We start from the raw sequence: 17,457 nt of genomic DNA on the forward strand, positions 1-17,457 counted from the left end.
AAGTGAAAGAGGAGAGTAAAAAAGCTGGCTTGAAACTCAACATTCAAAAAACTAAGATCATGCCATCCAGTCCCATCACTTTATGGCAAATAGATGGGGAAACAATGGAAACAGTGACAGGCTTTATTTTCTTGGGCTCCAAAATCACTGCAGATGGTGACTGCAACCATGAAATTAAAAGACGCTTGTTCCTTGGAAGAAAAGCTATGACAACCTAGACAGCATATTAAAAAGCAGAGACATACTTTGCCGACAAAGGTCCAGATAATCAAAGCTATGGTTTTTCCAGGAGTCATGTATGGATGTAAGAGTTGGAGATGACTCTTGAGAGTCTTTGGACTGCAAGGAGATCAAATCAGTCAATCCTAAAGGAAATCAGTCCTGAATATTCACTAGAAGAACTGATGCTGAAGCTCTAATACTTTGGCCACCTGATGTGAAGAACTGACTCATTGGAAAGACCCTGATGCTGGGAAAGACTGAAGGCAGGAGAAAGGGAAGACAGAGGATGAGATGGTTGGATGGCATCACCGACTCAATGGACATGAGTTTGAGAAGGCTCTGGGAGTTTGTGATGGACAAGGAAGTCTAGTATGCTGCAGTCCATGGGGTCACAAAAGAGTTGGACATGACTGAGTGACTGAAAACTGGCTGAAAACTGGGAGGAGGGCAAGCAGCGGCTGGAGCGACACAAGGGCCCGTGGAGGGCTGGCCTCCTGACCTTGAACGGGTGTGGGCCTCACCTCCGAGTCGGAGCTGTCCAGCTCAGCCAGCGTCGGGGCTTTGAGGAGCTTCTTCCGCGGCACGGGAACCTGCTGGGCGGCTCCTGACCCACCTTCTCTGGGCTGTGACGCCACACCTCCATTCACCATGGACGATTCTGCAACATTCTTGGGAGATTCAGGGGTTGTCACCTCTGGGGAAAAAAAGGCAAAAGCTGACCTTTCCCTGAGTACAGAAAGGTGGTCAGTGGACCAAACGCAGTCTTCAAGTGCCAGCACTCAGAACTGCACTGAGCTGAAAGGCATTCCCATGTCATGTAGACAGCACAGAGGCCACACACAGTAACACCTGGGCATATAACACATGTGTATTTGACATTAACTGTCACACTCAAATAAAGGAAACCTTTCCATGAATAACTATATATTCACTGTATGTGTAGATTAAAATTTAGAACTGGGAGAAATCCTACAGAAAACCAACTCCAGTCACTTTACTTCCCAGAGTCCCAGGGAGGCTCAAGTTCCCTCTGCTGAGTGACTGATGGACTGATGGAAGTGACAGTGTACACGAGCCTCCGGCATGTGGCTACAAGACTGAGGGTGGTTTGAGTAAAATAAAAAGTCAATAACCTATACACATATAAACATGAACACACAGAATCTGGGATACATTCCTTCTGATAAAGCTGATATAGATTATCCCAAGATCAAATCTGGACGGAAAGGCAGTGAAAGAAGTGTGGGAGCAGGATACAGAGCACAAAGTGCAGGGCACAGACTATAGACTATAGAGGACAGAGCAGGGAGCACACAGCACAGAGCGCGAGTGCAGAAGACAGACTGGACCAGAGACTGCAGAGCTCGGGGTGGGAGCACCGAGCACAGAGCGTGTCCAGGACAGAGCACGGAGTGGGGAGTACAGTCGACAGATTATACACAGCACAGGAGGTGGGAGGACAGAGGGTGTGAGCACAGGGTACAGAGCACAGTGCGTACGTCGCGTATGCAGCACAGCACACAAGCTGCTGCGTAGGGAGTGTAGAGTTTAGAGCACCCAGAACAGTAAGGTGAGGATGGTTCGGATTCAGAGTCTAACTCGGCTGCTACTTGTCTGACCCTGAGCAATTACAGCATACTCAGTCCTCATCTGTTAAATAGGGCTAACAGCAGAAGTGGGCTCGCTGTGAGGATTACATAAGTTAACAACTGCATATAAAACACTTAATAGTGTGTGTAATAAAGGCGGTGCATAATCAACGTTAGCAATTATTAACACTGACTTTTATCTCCACTTGTGAGCGAGTAGACTAAGGCTCAGCATGACTCAGCTGCTCACGGCCACTGCAGCAGAGCTGACACAGGAGCCTTGGCAGCACCAGTTCCAAAGGCCTGTAATCTTCCAGTGCAAGTGGAGATAAATTTCTTCAGTGTTTCAATAACCAACATTTTTAATAATTAACTACTAAAATAGAGTATTTAAAAATGAGAAAAAGCAGTTCCAGTATGCCCATAGCCATGGAGCCGTCTGTGAAACTCCCGTGATGAGTCAGAGGTGAAGAGTGTACTGAGCACTGGAAAGACATGACTATTGCTCATTTCTGGTAGGAAGCGTTGTACCTGAAGTTAACATAGAACGTAAGGTTCTGTTTACAGTAGCTCCCCCACTGTATAATATTCACAGGCTTCAAGTGGAAGACGTGGGCTTCCAAGTAACATTCAGAAAGTGTACTCTAGTACAGCCTTCCTTGACATGATTTAAAAGAATTACGTAAACTATTTATTATAAATGATGTGTATCTAACTTAATATTCACAATTTCTGCCTGATTTTAGAGCTCAAGAACTAGAACTGTCCTTGTGAACTAGAAGGAAGGGTCTGAGTGAGCAGAGGAAAGGAATGAGGAAGGGAAGGAAAGAGACAGACCTGTCAATCATTTATCATTTTACATAAAGTGTTGAGTAGAAAATCTGACAACACACAAGTTAACTTTGTTATCACCTCTCCAGGTATTAAGCAGCTAGAAAAAATGTTTAATTGGGGGAGGGATGTGCTGAAGGGGACAAAGAGGCAGAAGCAGCAGGTTTTCACACAAACTGTAAAGCTTAAAACCCTTCAATAGACCTTTCATAGGAGAGCTACAGGCTGCCACACTCACAGGAGTAACTGGAAAGCTCTCTAGAGAGAAGGGAGAAAATGACTGGGCTGACTGTTTAATTCCTACCAAAGGAAAAAAAGACAGTGTTTTAAAATGATCTTGAAGTATATTCTGAAAACTTGTATTCCACAGCACGCACTCTCCATACACGGCCTTCAGGGCCTGTGCTTCGGCAGAAGGCACATGCTTCTCCTGGCCCGGCTCTCCATGCCCCAGCTGCAACTCTGCTGGAGGCAGGTGAGCATCCCCGGCGTGGGGCTCCCAGTCCAGGCTCCCAGGGCAAAATCCCCAGTGGAGCGAGGAGGGACATCACAACAGTTCTAATGGTTATATAGCTAATGTTTCAGAAAAAATGTAATTACTACATAAGATACATGATTTTATGGATGATTTTGCTTAAGAAAAATTTTAAAGTCATTTATGGTAGATTTGGGCTTCCTGGTGGCTGAGATGGTAAAGGATCTGACTATAATATGGGAGATCGGAGTTCGACACCTGGGTTGGGAAGATCCCCGGAGAAGGGAATGGCAACCCAGGTATTCTTGCCTGGAGAATTCCATAGACAGAGGAGCCTGGCAAGCTACAGTTCATGGGGTCACACAGTCAGACACGACTGAGAGACTACCACACACACAGGGTAGATTTTAAAAGTCTGAAAAGTCCTGGTGTCACGTAAGTCTGGTAAAGTCGTGAGGGTGATGCCTACCCTAAAGGTCTGGGAACACATGTGACAGTGGCTGCCATGAGTTACTTCCAGTCTCAACACAGGGATCTGAGAAATTACCTGACAGCTCTCTCACTGCCTGGAGATCTTGCTGAGGTTCATAACTGTATTTAAGCTCGGTGATTCAAACTACTGAAATAAACCTCACACTAAGGTCAAAGCTTTGAGATAAATGGAATTAATAGAAAAATACATTATGTCACAGTCAGGCTTCAGGGTGATCTCCATATGTAAGACTAAGTACGTGTGATCTTCTCTAACACTGCTTATTTATAAAAGTTCCAGCTAAACATACTTTTAAGAGATATTTTTAAGCAGTTTGATTACATATACTTTTCCATTCAAATGAATAAATCCTTATTACTTCAATGTATCTGATGAGAAAACCAAACCTTTGGATAAGACTTTGTACTTCTACCTAAGACAATTTCTGATGACATTTAAGCAAACTATTCAAGATGCTAGATATAGCTTTAGAAGTCACATGCCTTAGGTTCAGAATTTAAAACGCATAACCACAGTATTAAATATGTAATTACTTCTATTTCACATAGTGTAATAATTATGTCTATTAGATACACCCAGCTGCTGCCTTATTTAGTTGGAGGAAATATGACTGAAATACAGATAGTATATTTATTTGCATCAGAAAAATAAATTATACTTACCTTAATGTTGATGGATTAAGATTTCCACTAAGGATTAGTATTTCTACAACATACCTAAGCAGCGGGACATATATCAATTCTGTCTTATTCTAGCATGCATTATCTATGCTACAGATTTAAATATTTACTCCTTAGTTTGCTAATGTCGCAACTTAAAGAAGAAACACATTCCAGCTCTTGTATTTAGGTCAGAAGAATGGATCAATCTTTTCCATTTATAATTTGGAACATTTTAATTGATTAGTCAAAAGGTCATAATGAAAACATGAAAACACAAGAAACAGAAAATGAAGCATGTGGAAACTACAAAGTACATTAAGGTACAAAATAGATTATGGCAAATGATAAGCACTGACGGCAAATCAAATGGCAAGCAGGGATAGCAAATCAAAATTCCTGTTGCTCCTTCACATCAAGGAGGCTCAGCACCAAGAATTTTCTTCCCAGCACAGGAATCTATCATATAACTGGTAAGACACAAACACACCTACATACAATTACACGTGTGTGGGCATGCAGATGGTCCAGGGCAGCCACCTGTGCCTACAGTCAGGGTGTTTTGGGAGCTGGTTGCTCCCAGAGTCCACTGGGGAGGACCACCGTTAGTAGGTATTTAGAAGAGACAGATCTTAATATGGACTGCCAACTTTTGGAGATCAGCAGTAACACATAGGTTCTCAAACACTGCTGAGTTTATTTTCCAGATCAATTTTTTTTTTTTACAAAGTTACTTTGCAAATGGTTGATAAAATAAAAATTGCCAAATGGATAAAGAAAACAGAAAAAGCTCTTCAGTGGTCAGTCAGAAGTAGTAAGTGAAGACTGATGTATCTGAGTTTCTTGAAAGGGAAATATTAGTCATGCCTAAGAGAACCACAAATATACAGAAATTTAAAAAGCAGATGGGAACTAGTTTTGCAGTTGGAAGATGTTCAGCAAATATTCAGACAGAACATGATACTAGAACTCTCAGGTTCTTTAAATATGAATTTGTGTGTAAGATATGCCAACAATTTCATGGCACACACAAAAAAATTTTGGAAGGAAATACTAGTGCCAATGTCTGACCTCATTTCACATTGAAAGCAGCAGCTTCCAACTCCAAAATTCTAATGTGCAAAACATTTTAATTTGGGACTAAGTTGGCTTTGAAAATTCGCTCATATACAGTTTAAAAACTCAATTTAAAAAGGGGGCTGATTTTACAGATCAAATTTTGTCATGAATAGTTACTTGTTTCACCATTAATCCCTGTCTATTTAAAAGAAGGGCTCTAAACTTGTACTACAAACCCAGGACACATGATTGTATTTTACAACCAAAGTGTCTTAACCAGCACACCACCAGCACGACAAAGCCCCATGCACAGAAGCCCTGGGTATAGAGCTGGCTCTTGTCCCCCAACTATGGAGCACTCATCTTCAGAAGCAGCTGACACTTCCGAGTTTAGCTGCTTGAATGAATGCTTCAAAGAGTAACAAGTGTCAAAACTCTTTCTTGTTTCTAGGCTCTGAAGGCGGAGTTCTCTTAGACTCTCCACTGCCTTATGAGACTGGGTGTAATGGGCAGCACATTTCACAACCACAAGCATCAACGTTCTTTCACAGGCCCTTCCTTGGGAAGCAAGAGATTTATTACAGTTTTATTTTTTTAAACCATTTTCAAAGAAAGGCTGTTTTATATGACTGACCACAGCTTAGAAGAAGCCTTTCAATTTTCTTTTCTGACATGTTTGAACAAGCAGATGAATGAAATGTATTTCACAGAGACCACAAAACCCACGTCAGGTGTGAAAGTGCTTTACCTGACAAGTCAAAACTGTAAGACATGCTAAGTGGCCGCATTGCTGAAAAAAGAAAACAAACAATAAAAGGAAAGTAATTCAGATGTTAGGCTTTACAGGGAGGACGAAAAAGGAAGGAGGGTTCAAGACCTGCGGTGGTACACTCCACACTTTAAGGCAGAAGGCAGCAAGAAACTATCTGCAATATGGCATCTTAGTTTTAACTGTATCACTAAGACTTGAAACAGAGTAACAATAAAAGAAAAAAACAGCTTTTAAAGAACAAGAATGAAAGCACGATAAAGATAAAAACACTTTAGAATCACAGCACAGGACTTTTTACTTAAATATAAAGGAGTTCAAAAGAAAAAACAAGCCATGTTTTAAAACATGCTTTTAGGGAATATACAAAATCTTTAAAATTTAAGAACAAACGTATTCTTAATTTATTTCAGGATGAGAAGTTGGGTCTCTGCATACAGGTCAAACATCTTGTAAAAATCTCATTCAGGCACTACCAGCATCACAAAGCATCACTAATTCTCCACCGTAGGCCATTAGACCTGGCACTTAAAGCAAAGCCTCAGGAGCCAAAGAGCCTGAGTTTGAACCTCAGCTCTACCATTTACATGCAGTGTGATTCTGGGCAAGTTACTTAACCTCTCTGTGCTTCCATTACTTCAAGTGTAAAATGGGCATAATGGTACCTATTTCAAGGGATTGTTAGAAAAATTAAACGATTTCCATACCAAATAAAAAGGTGCTCCGAGCAGTGCACCTAGTAACAGTTAAACAAATGGAATTTCTTAAGAATAAACTTATTTCCTGTTGGAAGTCATCCGTTTTAAAAATTTTATTATATACATTAAAAAATATCAAACGGGTGAATTTTATGGTAGGTAAATTATATCTCAATAAAGCTGATAAAAGAATTTGGGTATTTGTAAGAGTGAGAATTACCCATTTTCACTGCAGTCCCAAGCTCTTACCAGTTCTATCCATCCAACCCCAACCCACCACCATCAGGGAAGATAGGTGCCTGTGTGGTCAGAAGGCGGCAGACCCGAAGGTCCTCACGTTTCTGAGGCAGATGTAGAAGTGTAGAGTTCTAATACCCATATTTAACAGAATGAAGTCTCTTCATATGTTTTTGGCAGATGTTGTTAAAAGAACCATTTACAGCCTCAAATCTCAATATAGTATGAGATGTCAGAAAAGTGTTAGGAAAAGGAAAATTATCAGTTGTAAACAAAGACTGATGCACAAGAACAGTAATTTCAGACTTAACAGGAAAAAAATACAGAACTAGCCTGTAAAATAACAGGGACACATAAGAATATAAGACAACTTGGACACGTCAGTCATCACATCCTCAGAGACTACGCTGTGGGTCATGTTCGCCCACGTGGGAAGACAGTCCTGCTGCCACGATTCCGTGTGAGGACGTAGTTCCTGTGTGTGCCACATGACACACGAACCCTGTCACAGCGCACGCTGCTGCTGCTGAAATCACGCGGAGCATTTCTTCTTTAAACATTTGCCCAATTTCTATAGTGGGTTTCTACTTGCAATTACAAGGAGAGGAAAGGTTACAAAAGTATTTAGGGAAACTTCTTCAGGATGGGCTCAGATGGTAAAGAATCTACCTGCCACGCAGGAGCCTCAGGTTCGATCCCTGGGTCAGGAAGATCCCCTGGAGAAGGAAACGGCAACTCACTCCAGTATTCCTGCCTGGAGAATCCCATGGACAGAGGAGCCTGGTGGGCTAAAGTCCATGGGGTCACAAAAAGCTGCACACGACTGAGTGATTAACACTTTCACTTCTTTTCTTCAAGACAATCCTGTCAACTTTATCCAAACTTCTCAAAGTGAAATTGTGTAGTAAGAACCAATGTAGATCAGCAGAACGAGAAAAGCCCAATTTCTTATTTTCTAGTTAAGGTTCAAGATCAGTTTTAAAAGTAAGACTCTCATAGAACAATCACTTTCAACAACAGCTCAATTCCCGTTGTTGTGACACACTAATTCATAAGGATAAAACAAAAGAGTAAGACATACTAAACACAAAATTGGCATTTAATTATTCTAAAGCAGGTTTTCTGTTAGCTAGCATCTAATTTGTTTAAATGAAACAGAAGAATATGTATACAATGAGGGCATGTGACATCACATGCAGTGTCCCTTTGCTGACCACAAGGACCACTGGCCTCCCGCACACTTGGCCCCTGGCCGCACCCCTCACCCCGGGTTCAGAGCACTTGTGTGAGAAGGACCATCCCATCACTTGGCACTTTATGTCCTGCTCCTCTCTGTCCTACGAGTGCTTCCACTGGAATTTACTCCTGTAAATTTACTTTTCTCAGGGCAACATGTGGGTTTTACCTTATAGTTCTGTTGAAATATTTCCTATTACCCTATTATTCCATCTCAAGACACAGTAATTCTTTTAAAATCTTGTCTTAAGCTGACATTCTATAATACCATCTCCTTATTTTTCTATAGTGGTTCTTGCTCCTTTAGACTGTGCATCCTTTAGAAATCTGGGGAAAACTATGGACCACCCCCACACATGCCCTCTGGGAAGTAAGTACAAATGTGTTACACTGAAAGAATGCACAGACCTTCCTCAGGCTCATTCAAGGACTCCCAGGATAAGAACTTTCCACTTACATCCTGTATAGTTTTGGCTCATTACTATATACATGATCATATGGATTTGTTTTAATCATTTTAAAGGGAAACACTTGCTGGCATAAAATCAACAGGGATACGTGTACCTCGCCTCTCCTCACTCTTCAGCTCTGGCTAGGGAAGCTATTCTATTGCTTTAGCACCTCGGGAAGCACTTTCCATTGCTGTTACCTACAGTGCACACGGGGACACAGCAGCCAGCAAGACGGAAGTGGGCCCTGTGGCCACGGCCCAGCAGCAGACACAGTGACCGAGAGTCACAGGAGGCAGGGGAGCCATCAGAGCTGGTGCAACTGAGCAGACAGAGGAGGCGAGACCTGGCTCAGAGGAGGGGAGGACCCTGAAGATCAGAAGCAGTCAGATCAAGCACTTGGCTGCTGGACCCAGTCACAGGGGACACTGCACTCTTGGCCCTGGGCTTTGAGATGGGAGCAGTGGCAGACAATTTTGGGGGAAAGCAGGTAAGGTCACCTGCGGTGGGGCTTGTCCTGCAAGTGGGGGAGGAGATCCTGCCCAGTGACGGCTGGCTGCACATGTGGGTCTGAACTTTCAGAGAAGCCTGTGCGCAGGGCAGGAGCTGAGGAAGTCAGAAACACACCAAGGCGAGTGTGTGGCTGCTCAAGAAGAAGGAGCTGTGGTAGCAACCTGAGGCTCAGATGGGCGTGGGAGAGGGAAGAGATGGCAAGAGAAACCAGGAGACAGGGTCTTGGCACCAGCTCTGTTCCCAGACAGGTGCTACCAGACACTATCTCCCTGAATATCTTGGGCATCTTTCATTTTACAAACTGGAGGAGAGCTGTTTACGTGTCATAATATGATCTTGCTCTAAATGGAAATCAGTGTGTGCTTATAAAAAAACATAAAGTAACTATAAAGGAAGTTTAGTAATAAGTGCTATCAGTAGAGTCCCTCATCACATAACACATAACTTTAAACGATAATTAAGACAATAGAAACTTGATGTATCTATTATTATTCCTGTTTCTAAAATGTAACTTATCCATGTGTGTTCTACTGTTTATAAAGTATCCTATTTGATTCATTCTTACATGGAAGTCACATGAACATGTGGAAGAATCTGTATCCTCTTCCTGCCAACCAAGGAATGGAAGCTCAGAGAGGTGAAGGGCTGTCCTAAAACCATACCCTGGGATCTACAGAGCTCCGCCCACACCATGGTGGGGTGCCCTTACACTTGGCATTTCAGGGAGGAACTTCCTACTCCATGTATTTCAAGAATGAACATCACTTGTGAGGGTGTGTGGGGGTGGGGGGGAGAAGGAGAGACAGGGAGGGAGAGGAGTGAGGCGAGTGTGCTTCTAGGGCGGGCAACTCTCCCGCCTGGGACTCACCGAGCCTGCTGCGTCTGGTCTCCTCGGGGGACACAGGCCGCAGCTTCCTCTCAGCCTTGATCTCTTCCAGGATCCTTTCGTGGAGGCTCCGGGGCCGCGGTGGAGTAGGTTTCAGTTTTCTGGCTGAGGCCTTGGGAGAAAAGTAATAGCTAGAGCTGGAGTAGTTATCCTTAAATAATTCTTACTGAAGTCCATTCATATAGCACAGTATCATGACACTGTATTTTACTGACTGCCATACTGCTTGATAAAAGAGTTTTCGAGCCATAGGAAGATGACTGGATGGCACAGTGGTTCAAGCACATGAACTCAAGCCACGCTAATGAGTCAGCTGTTCTCCAGCTATTGTCAGGGCATGCTGCAGTCCACGGGTCACAAAGAGTTGGACACAACTAAGCAACTGCAGTGACCTGTTGTCATGCTCCCTAAATGCTACCATGACAGGCAAGCTGCTGAAATGCAAGCAGTATGTCATCTCTATTACTGTTTTTGAAAGTAACGTTTTTGAGTTAAGTCATAACAACCTTCTTAGATCATTCACTTCAGTCTGCAGCTGAGGAAATAAAGGCTCGGGGAGGCTGATGAACTTGCTCAAAAAGATGAATTTGCTAAAAAAACGTGCGCTCACCACACCGTGCGTGGGTGTGCAGAACCGGGCTCTGATTCCATGCTCTCTCTGCTCTACACAACCTGCCCTCCTAAAATCATTTCCTACGTGGCCTCTTTCCCTTATTAGAGAAAGATAGAGGAATGATTAACTGTGTTTTAGATGTATACAAACTAACAAGGAAATACCCTTTCTTTCTAGTTACTGAAGTTACTGAATGTACAAGGGGTTTGAGAGGCCCTGGTGAGTGCTGGCTGTGGAGCCAGGGGAGGTAAGCGTAGAGCAGAGGAAACACAAACCAACAATGAGATCTGATCAGAACACCCTAATCCATGGTCTCCAGAAAGAACCCCACGAACAGAGGACCATGGCTACTGTGAAAGAGGAGGCAGCAATGTGAATTTCCTGTAACCAAGGTGAGGTGTCTGCACCCTTAAGTACAGGGCGGCAGCGCACACGCAAGCTACGTGGCACTGTGTTCACAGTCAGGCTTCACAATCGGAGAGAAAAGAGTCTCCTCCAGGAGCTGTGTTCTGTGGCCACGGGCTGTGGGCGGAACATGTTGCCACACGTTTGCCAGCCATGGGGAGGTGTCAGACCACGTACTGGATTTAAAGGAGGCCTTGATCGGATGAAGTCCAGGATGATTTCATGGGCACTTTTTTTTAACCGAGGGGGAATATCACCATTCACCTGAAAAGAGAGAGAAAGCAGAAGATCCATGTGACGACAGGACAGCCTGTACAAGCTTCTGGGTACACACGTCCACATACCTCATGTGATGACAGGATTGTCTGTACAAGCTTCTGGGCACACACATCCACACACATCACTTCAAAGCCACTGCAGTGGAATCTGGCTCCACCGAGGACAAATTTCAAATCAATAAAATGGAGAGCAAATGGCTGAGTGATTCAGAGCAAAAACAACTGAAGGACTGAAGAAATGCCAAGCACACTGCAGCTCTACTATTCTGGGAAATTATATGTAAGATACATGCTTCCAACAAAAACTTTCTAAAATTATGACTATGAATGGAATAAGTAATACTATGCTTAATTATTATATAATTTAGAAAGTCTTTCACCTCTTGTTTTCATCCTTGTACAAAGTTTAGGAATACAAATTAAGGGGAAGGGCTGGGGACAGTTCATGTTCTGTAGACAGAATTCAGGTTCGGGTCAAGGAGGATGTCTGCTATATCAACAGAACTGGTTAAGAAGCAGAGTTTGGCAGAGTCCTGGTCTGTCTGACTCCTGCTTTAACGTACTCTCTTTTTAAAGCAACATGTCACAAAGATTTTTTAAGAAATTTAAGGAAACTCCAGAAACCCACAAAATCACACCTTAGTAAACTCACACTCTGACCCCCCAGGAGGCACAGTTCTGACCGTCAGTCATACTTATTTCCCAGTCTCACATGAAAACAAAGACAGACAGACCTGATAGGCATTTTCTGTTGTGCTTCTCACAAAGCACAACATGCTTTATGCTTCTCATAAATGATGAAAAACAAATGTTAATGAATTATACATCTTGAAAACTGATGAAACACTTCTCAAGATCAGAAAATGAGCATGCTGCTTTGATTAATGAATTGCCTGGAAAGCCTCTGTACTTCCCCGTCTACTTTGGGGACCCACTCTTTTATCTTATCATATTCTAATAATTGTATAATACATCAATTTTATTGGAGGGAAAAAAGTTAATTCGGTTATTCCTCTATCACCTATGGCTGACTGTTTTTTTGGACAGGTTAGGAAGGTTTCTTTAACCTTCACAATTTGCTATTGGCAATGTCATGTAAATTTTTAGAATTATCATAAAATTTGGTTAAACTTTTTAGAAATATTTTCTTATCTGAACCGTAAGATTTCAGGGCATGAACAATTTTCTTATGTGTCTCCCAATCTTAAATATATTTTAATTGCTCATGGTCATTAGTCAACTGTTGATTAATTTTTTATTGCCACTGTATACTCTTGCATTATTTTCTGTTAATGTCACTATTTTTGTGTCAGCTGAGAAATACCCTAATGCTGGAAAAGATTGAAGGCAGGTGGAGAAGGGGAAGACAGAGGATGAGATGGTTGGTTGGATGTCATCACCAACTCAATGGACATGAATTTGAGTAAACTCTGGGAGTTGGCGACAGTCAGGGAGGCCTGGCGTGCTGCAGTCCATGGGGTTGCAAAGAGTCGGACACAACTGAATGACTGAAATGGAGTGAGAAATAAAGTTGACTATGAAAAAAAAAAAAAAAGAACCTGAACTGCTGCTCCAGACCCAGTACCCCCCTTGCAAATGTGGCCACTCAGGTGTATGACAAGCCTCCTGACATCCAGGGCCCTCTTCCCTGTGCCCACCCCACCAGCCCCAGTGAGGACTGGATGCCCCATGTGAGAGTCAGAAGTGAAAGCCACCTGAACCGAGCCAACTTGGGATTGCTAGTCCCTAGTGTAAGGAGGCCTATACCAGTGGAGCTGAAGGCCCGCCATAGCACTCTTTACCCATGGACCTCAGGTTACACAATTTTTCTTTTTAAACCTTGTATGAACAACTTAATCAGAACTTTCTATTCTACTCCTGAATAGGATAATACATGTCTTTTCAGCTATTTTTCACTTGCTTTTATTTTAATGTCCTTTCCATCACAACAGGGTTGAGGAAGACAATGCTTGAAATAAGGCCAAGGTTGTAAGTTCCATTCCCCAAACAAGCACAGTAATGTCAGTGTCTTCACTAGTCAGAAGCTGGATCCTGGATCCCAGTTATCCAGCGTGTGTCACTGCTCATGAGAGAAATGGCAGGCCAGTGCAAACGTGAGTCAATCTATTCCATACAGGCAGGAGGGAAAGTGTGCAAATTCCACTCCACTACTGGGTCAGTGAGATTACTTTTTTAATATAGACACAGAACACATTCTGAAACAAGTTATCTGAGCTGTAAGGATAATTTCTAGAATGAACACAAACTGTAGACCTGTAAGTAAATAAGACAGTTACATAACTTAATCTTACTTTTGAGTCACAATGCCTTAAAAAAAACATACAACTTCTAAATAAAAGATGTTAAGTTTCTACATCGTTATTTTTAAAGGTGACTTATTTGAAGTTATTTGTTACAATTATTTTACCAAAACACTTTGAAAGAAGTCAATTGAAATGTTTTGCACTTCTATAACATAATATTCTGAACATGATCCAAATGGCTAAGTCATTCAATTCCCACCATCAGCTTCACAAATATACAGAAAAGGGTGGATTACTATGGTGTATTATGCATTTTAAAACCTGAAGATTAAATTAAGACCATCTTAACATATTGCCTCAGATACAGACTGTATATGAAAATCCTTTCTATTTGTGTGTGTGTTTACTCTTTACAACAATATTTGTTTTTAAAAAAATTAGAAAGTGGGATTACATTGATAACAGTAAAATTTTTTAAAAATGTATCTAGTTTTTGACTGATTAAATACGAGTAGCTGAATTTCCACTCTCACTTAGGAGGTACAAATATATATAATAAGGAATTAATTAGAAGCTGAGCCTGTTAGACTAAACATGAAAATTTACCCCACACAAAACCGATCACCATTAGAACTGCCATCTGCCCAGTTCCCTGCAGAGGGGCTCACTATAAACTTAAGTCAAGTGAACTGCATGGAATTAGCCATAGCGAGAATGACAGAAAAAGGAAAGAAACAATGGGTACCACAGAGCAGTAACGTTTTTCCTTACTTACTACTCACAACCTCCAAACTGTACAAACATTCACATAAGAGGAGTCCCACAGGGACTGAAAAGACAAGAAAAGATAAAGAAAATGTGAAGAACTAATGGCTGAAAACTTGCAAAATTTGATAATAATACAAATCTACTCATCCAAGAAAAATGAAGTGAAAGTGTTAGCTGCTCAGTCATGTCTGATTCTGTGCAACCCCATGGACCATAGCCCACACAGGCTCTGCTGTCCATGGAAACGTTTGCCAGGCAAGAATATCGGAGTGGGTTGCTATTCCCTTCTCCAGGGGATCTTCCTGACCCAGGGATCAAACCTGTCTTCTGCATTGCATGCAGATTCTTTTACCATCTGAGTGACATCTATAAATTCCAAGCAAAAGACTCAAAGAAAGAAAGAAAAAAAAAAGACTCAAAGAGAGCCATCACAGAACACATTATAGTCAAATTGTTGACAGACGAAAATATTGAAAACAGCAAAAAATGACTATCACATAGAAGGAATCCTCAAAAGATTCACAGGTGATTTCTCATCAGAAAACAGAGGTCAAAGGCAGTGGGATAATGTTTAAAGATAAACAAAAACAATTTCAGCCAAGAATACTGTACCCAACAAAACTCTACTTCAAAATGAAGAAGAAATTAAGACATTCTCAGGCAAACAAGCACTAAGAGAGTTCACCACTAGTAACCCTGCCCTACAAGAAATGCTAAAGGAAGTCACTTAGGCTTAAAGAAAAGGACAGTAGACCGTAACTTGAAGCCACAAGAGAATACTGTGATAATTGTACAAAATATACAGAACAATCTAGATGAGACAGACAAGTTCGTATAAAGATACAAACAACCAAGACTAAGAAGGAACTAAGGGAAGGAAGGAGGGAGGAGGAAAGAAAGGAAGGACATGAACCTAACCAGACCTGTAACAGGGAGAGAGATTAAATCCACAATCAAAAATCTCCCAATAATGATAAGCCCAGGACCTGAAGACTTCACTTGTGGATTCTACTCAAATATTTAAAGAATTAGTCCCAACCCTTCACAAACTGTTTCAAAAATTAGAAAAAGAGGTATCACTCCCCATTTTACTGTGAGGCCAGTCTTACCCCAATATGAAGGCAGACAAAGACCTCACAAGAAAATAGTAGATGAAATTCCTTCTGAACATGGGCACAAAAATCCTCAAGAAAGTATCAGGAAGTACTCTAGCAGCATGTTAAAAGGATTATACATCATGACCAAGTGGGATTTATCCCATAAACACAAGGGTGGTTTAACACATGGAAAATCACTCAATGTAATATGTCACATTAACAGAATGAAACAAAAGAACCCACATGATTTTCTTTATTGATGCAGAAAAAGGATTTGTCAGAATCCAACACACTTTTATGATAAAAACACACAACAAACTTGGACTGGAAAGAAACTTCCTCAGCATGATAAAAGTCATTTGCGAAAAGATTGAATGCATTCCCCCTAAAATCAGGAATCCAGCAATATGGATGCATGCTTTTGCCACACCCATTCAACAAAGAACTGAAGGTTCTAACCAGGGTGACCATCAGGCATCCAGATTGGAAACAAAGAAATAAATGGATCCCGTTTCACAGATAACATGAACATATATATCAAATAAAATACCCTTAATAACTAATCAAGAAAACTATTTCAGCTAATAAGCTCAGCAAAAAGAGCAAAAAAATTGTTTTCACCATGTCCCTGTATTTGTAAGACAGACAGTAAATTTGAAAATACATGGCAACACGAGCCATGGACACACGTAGGTAAGGACTCTTCCAATGAGTGGGTGGTTTGAGCGGAGACCTGAGAAGTGAAGTGAAGTGAGTTACGCAGACGTGTAAGAGGCCTCCAGCAAGAGAGAACAGCAAGGGCTCAGCTGCAGGTCACAAGAGGGACCTTTTAGGTGGTGGCAGAGACCAGGGGAGTAAAGAGGAGACCAGCCAGGAAGGTGGCAGAAGGTGAGGGCTGAGAGACAACCCACACCAGACTCTGAGGCCAAGATCAAAATGGCTGCTTATTGTGAGTGTGATGGAAAGAAATGGAAGGTTTTACGCAGGGCGATGACATGGTCACATTTTCAATTTACCAGGTTTACTCAAGCTGTTTTGGGGGCGAGAGTAAGAGAAGACCACCTGGAGGCCACAGTAATAGTCTAAATGAGAGGTGATGATGGGCTCTGAAATGGAGGTGGTGAGATTCAGGACATAATGCGGAGGTAAAGCTAGCAGGGTTCCGAGTCTAAGAGCTTAACTCAGGATTTCACTGGAGCTTTTGAAAAAGACTTATATGCAAGGTTACACAAAACAGCCTGCTTATAATGAGACTTGATTAGCTTAATAAACTCTGGTGCAGCTGCAGCTGGGAAAGATGTAGTCACTTAGAAATGATGATGTTGAATAATGACAGGGGAAAACACATGTTATGTGAAAACACTCACATGTTACGTGAAAACAACTGGTCACAGGACAAAGTTTTCAATATTAATCCATTTTGCCCAAATAAAGTGGACAGAAAAGACTGAAGGTTATGCACCAGCCTGTTAGTAAACTTTCTGTCTCAACTGTGAAATTACACATTTGTAACTTTTCTTCTTGAGCTTATTATATTTACCAACTTTTCTATAAAGACCATGCATTAATTTTATGAGAAGCAATAATTTTTAAAACATAATAGTGAAAAGATTTTTAATAAGCAAGATTACCAAAAACCAACCATTTGAATCCATGAATAGTTTCCTGTTACTTACCATCACTTTTCGCAAAGTGTATCTTCTGGATCGAATGTCATCCATTAGCATCTCGTATGGGGTGAGCTGATATTCAATGGGCAGCGGGTTGTACTGCCGCTCCTGGACCTTCTTGAGCTTTACTCCATTCCGCAAATCCCTCATCACCTGCACCCAGAACCGAGCCTGAAGGAGCCAAGTGTGGAAAAACATTCGTGAGTAAATTTACTAATTTACTCTAAATAGTTACAGTCATACAGA

At 41.7% G+C, this 17,457-nt stretch overlaps 1 protein-coding gene across 2 annotated transcripts in view; it reads right to left on the minus strand.

Annotated features, from left to right (window-relative positions):
- SPIRE1 (spire type actin nucleation factor 1) overlaps window positions 1-17,457 on the minus strand; it is a 168,562-nt gene that overhangs the window by 27,599 nt on the left and 123,506 nt on the right. For both annotated transcript variants that reach the window (XM_061131401.1, XM_061131402.1), the window contains exons 6-9: window positions 17,218-17,382; window positions 11,312-11,398; window positions 10,099-10,228; window positions 744-916 (exon numbers count right to left, since the gene is read on the minus strand). In XM_061131401.1, the coding sequence (XP_060987384.1) occupies window positions 744-916; window positions 10,099-10,228; window positions 11,312-11,398; window positions 17,218-17,382 (555 nt within the window). The remainder of the gene's footprint in view (window positions 1-743; window positions 917-10,098; window positions 10,229-11,311; window positions 11,399-17,217; window positions 17,383-17,457) is intronic.

The sequence above is a fragment of the Dama dama genome, chromosome 27 (genome assembly GCF_033118175.1).
Source record: "Dama dama isolate Ldn47 chromosome 27, ASM3311817v1, whole genome shotgun sequence".
Classification (NCBI taxonomy): domain Eukaryota; kingdom Metazoa; phylum Chordata; class Mammalia; order Artiodactyla; family Cervidae; genus Dama; species Dama dama.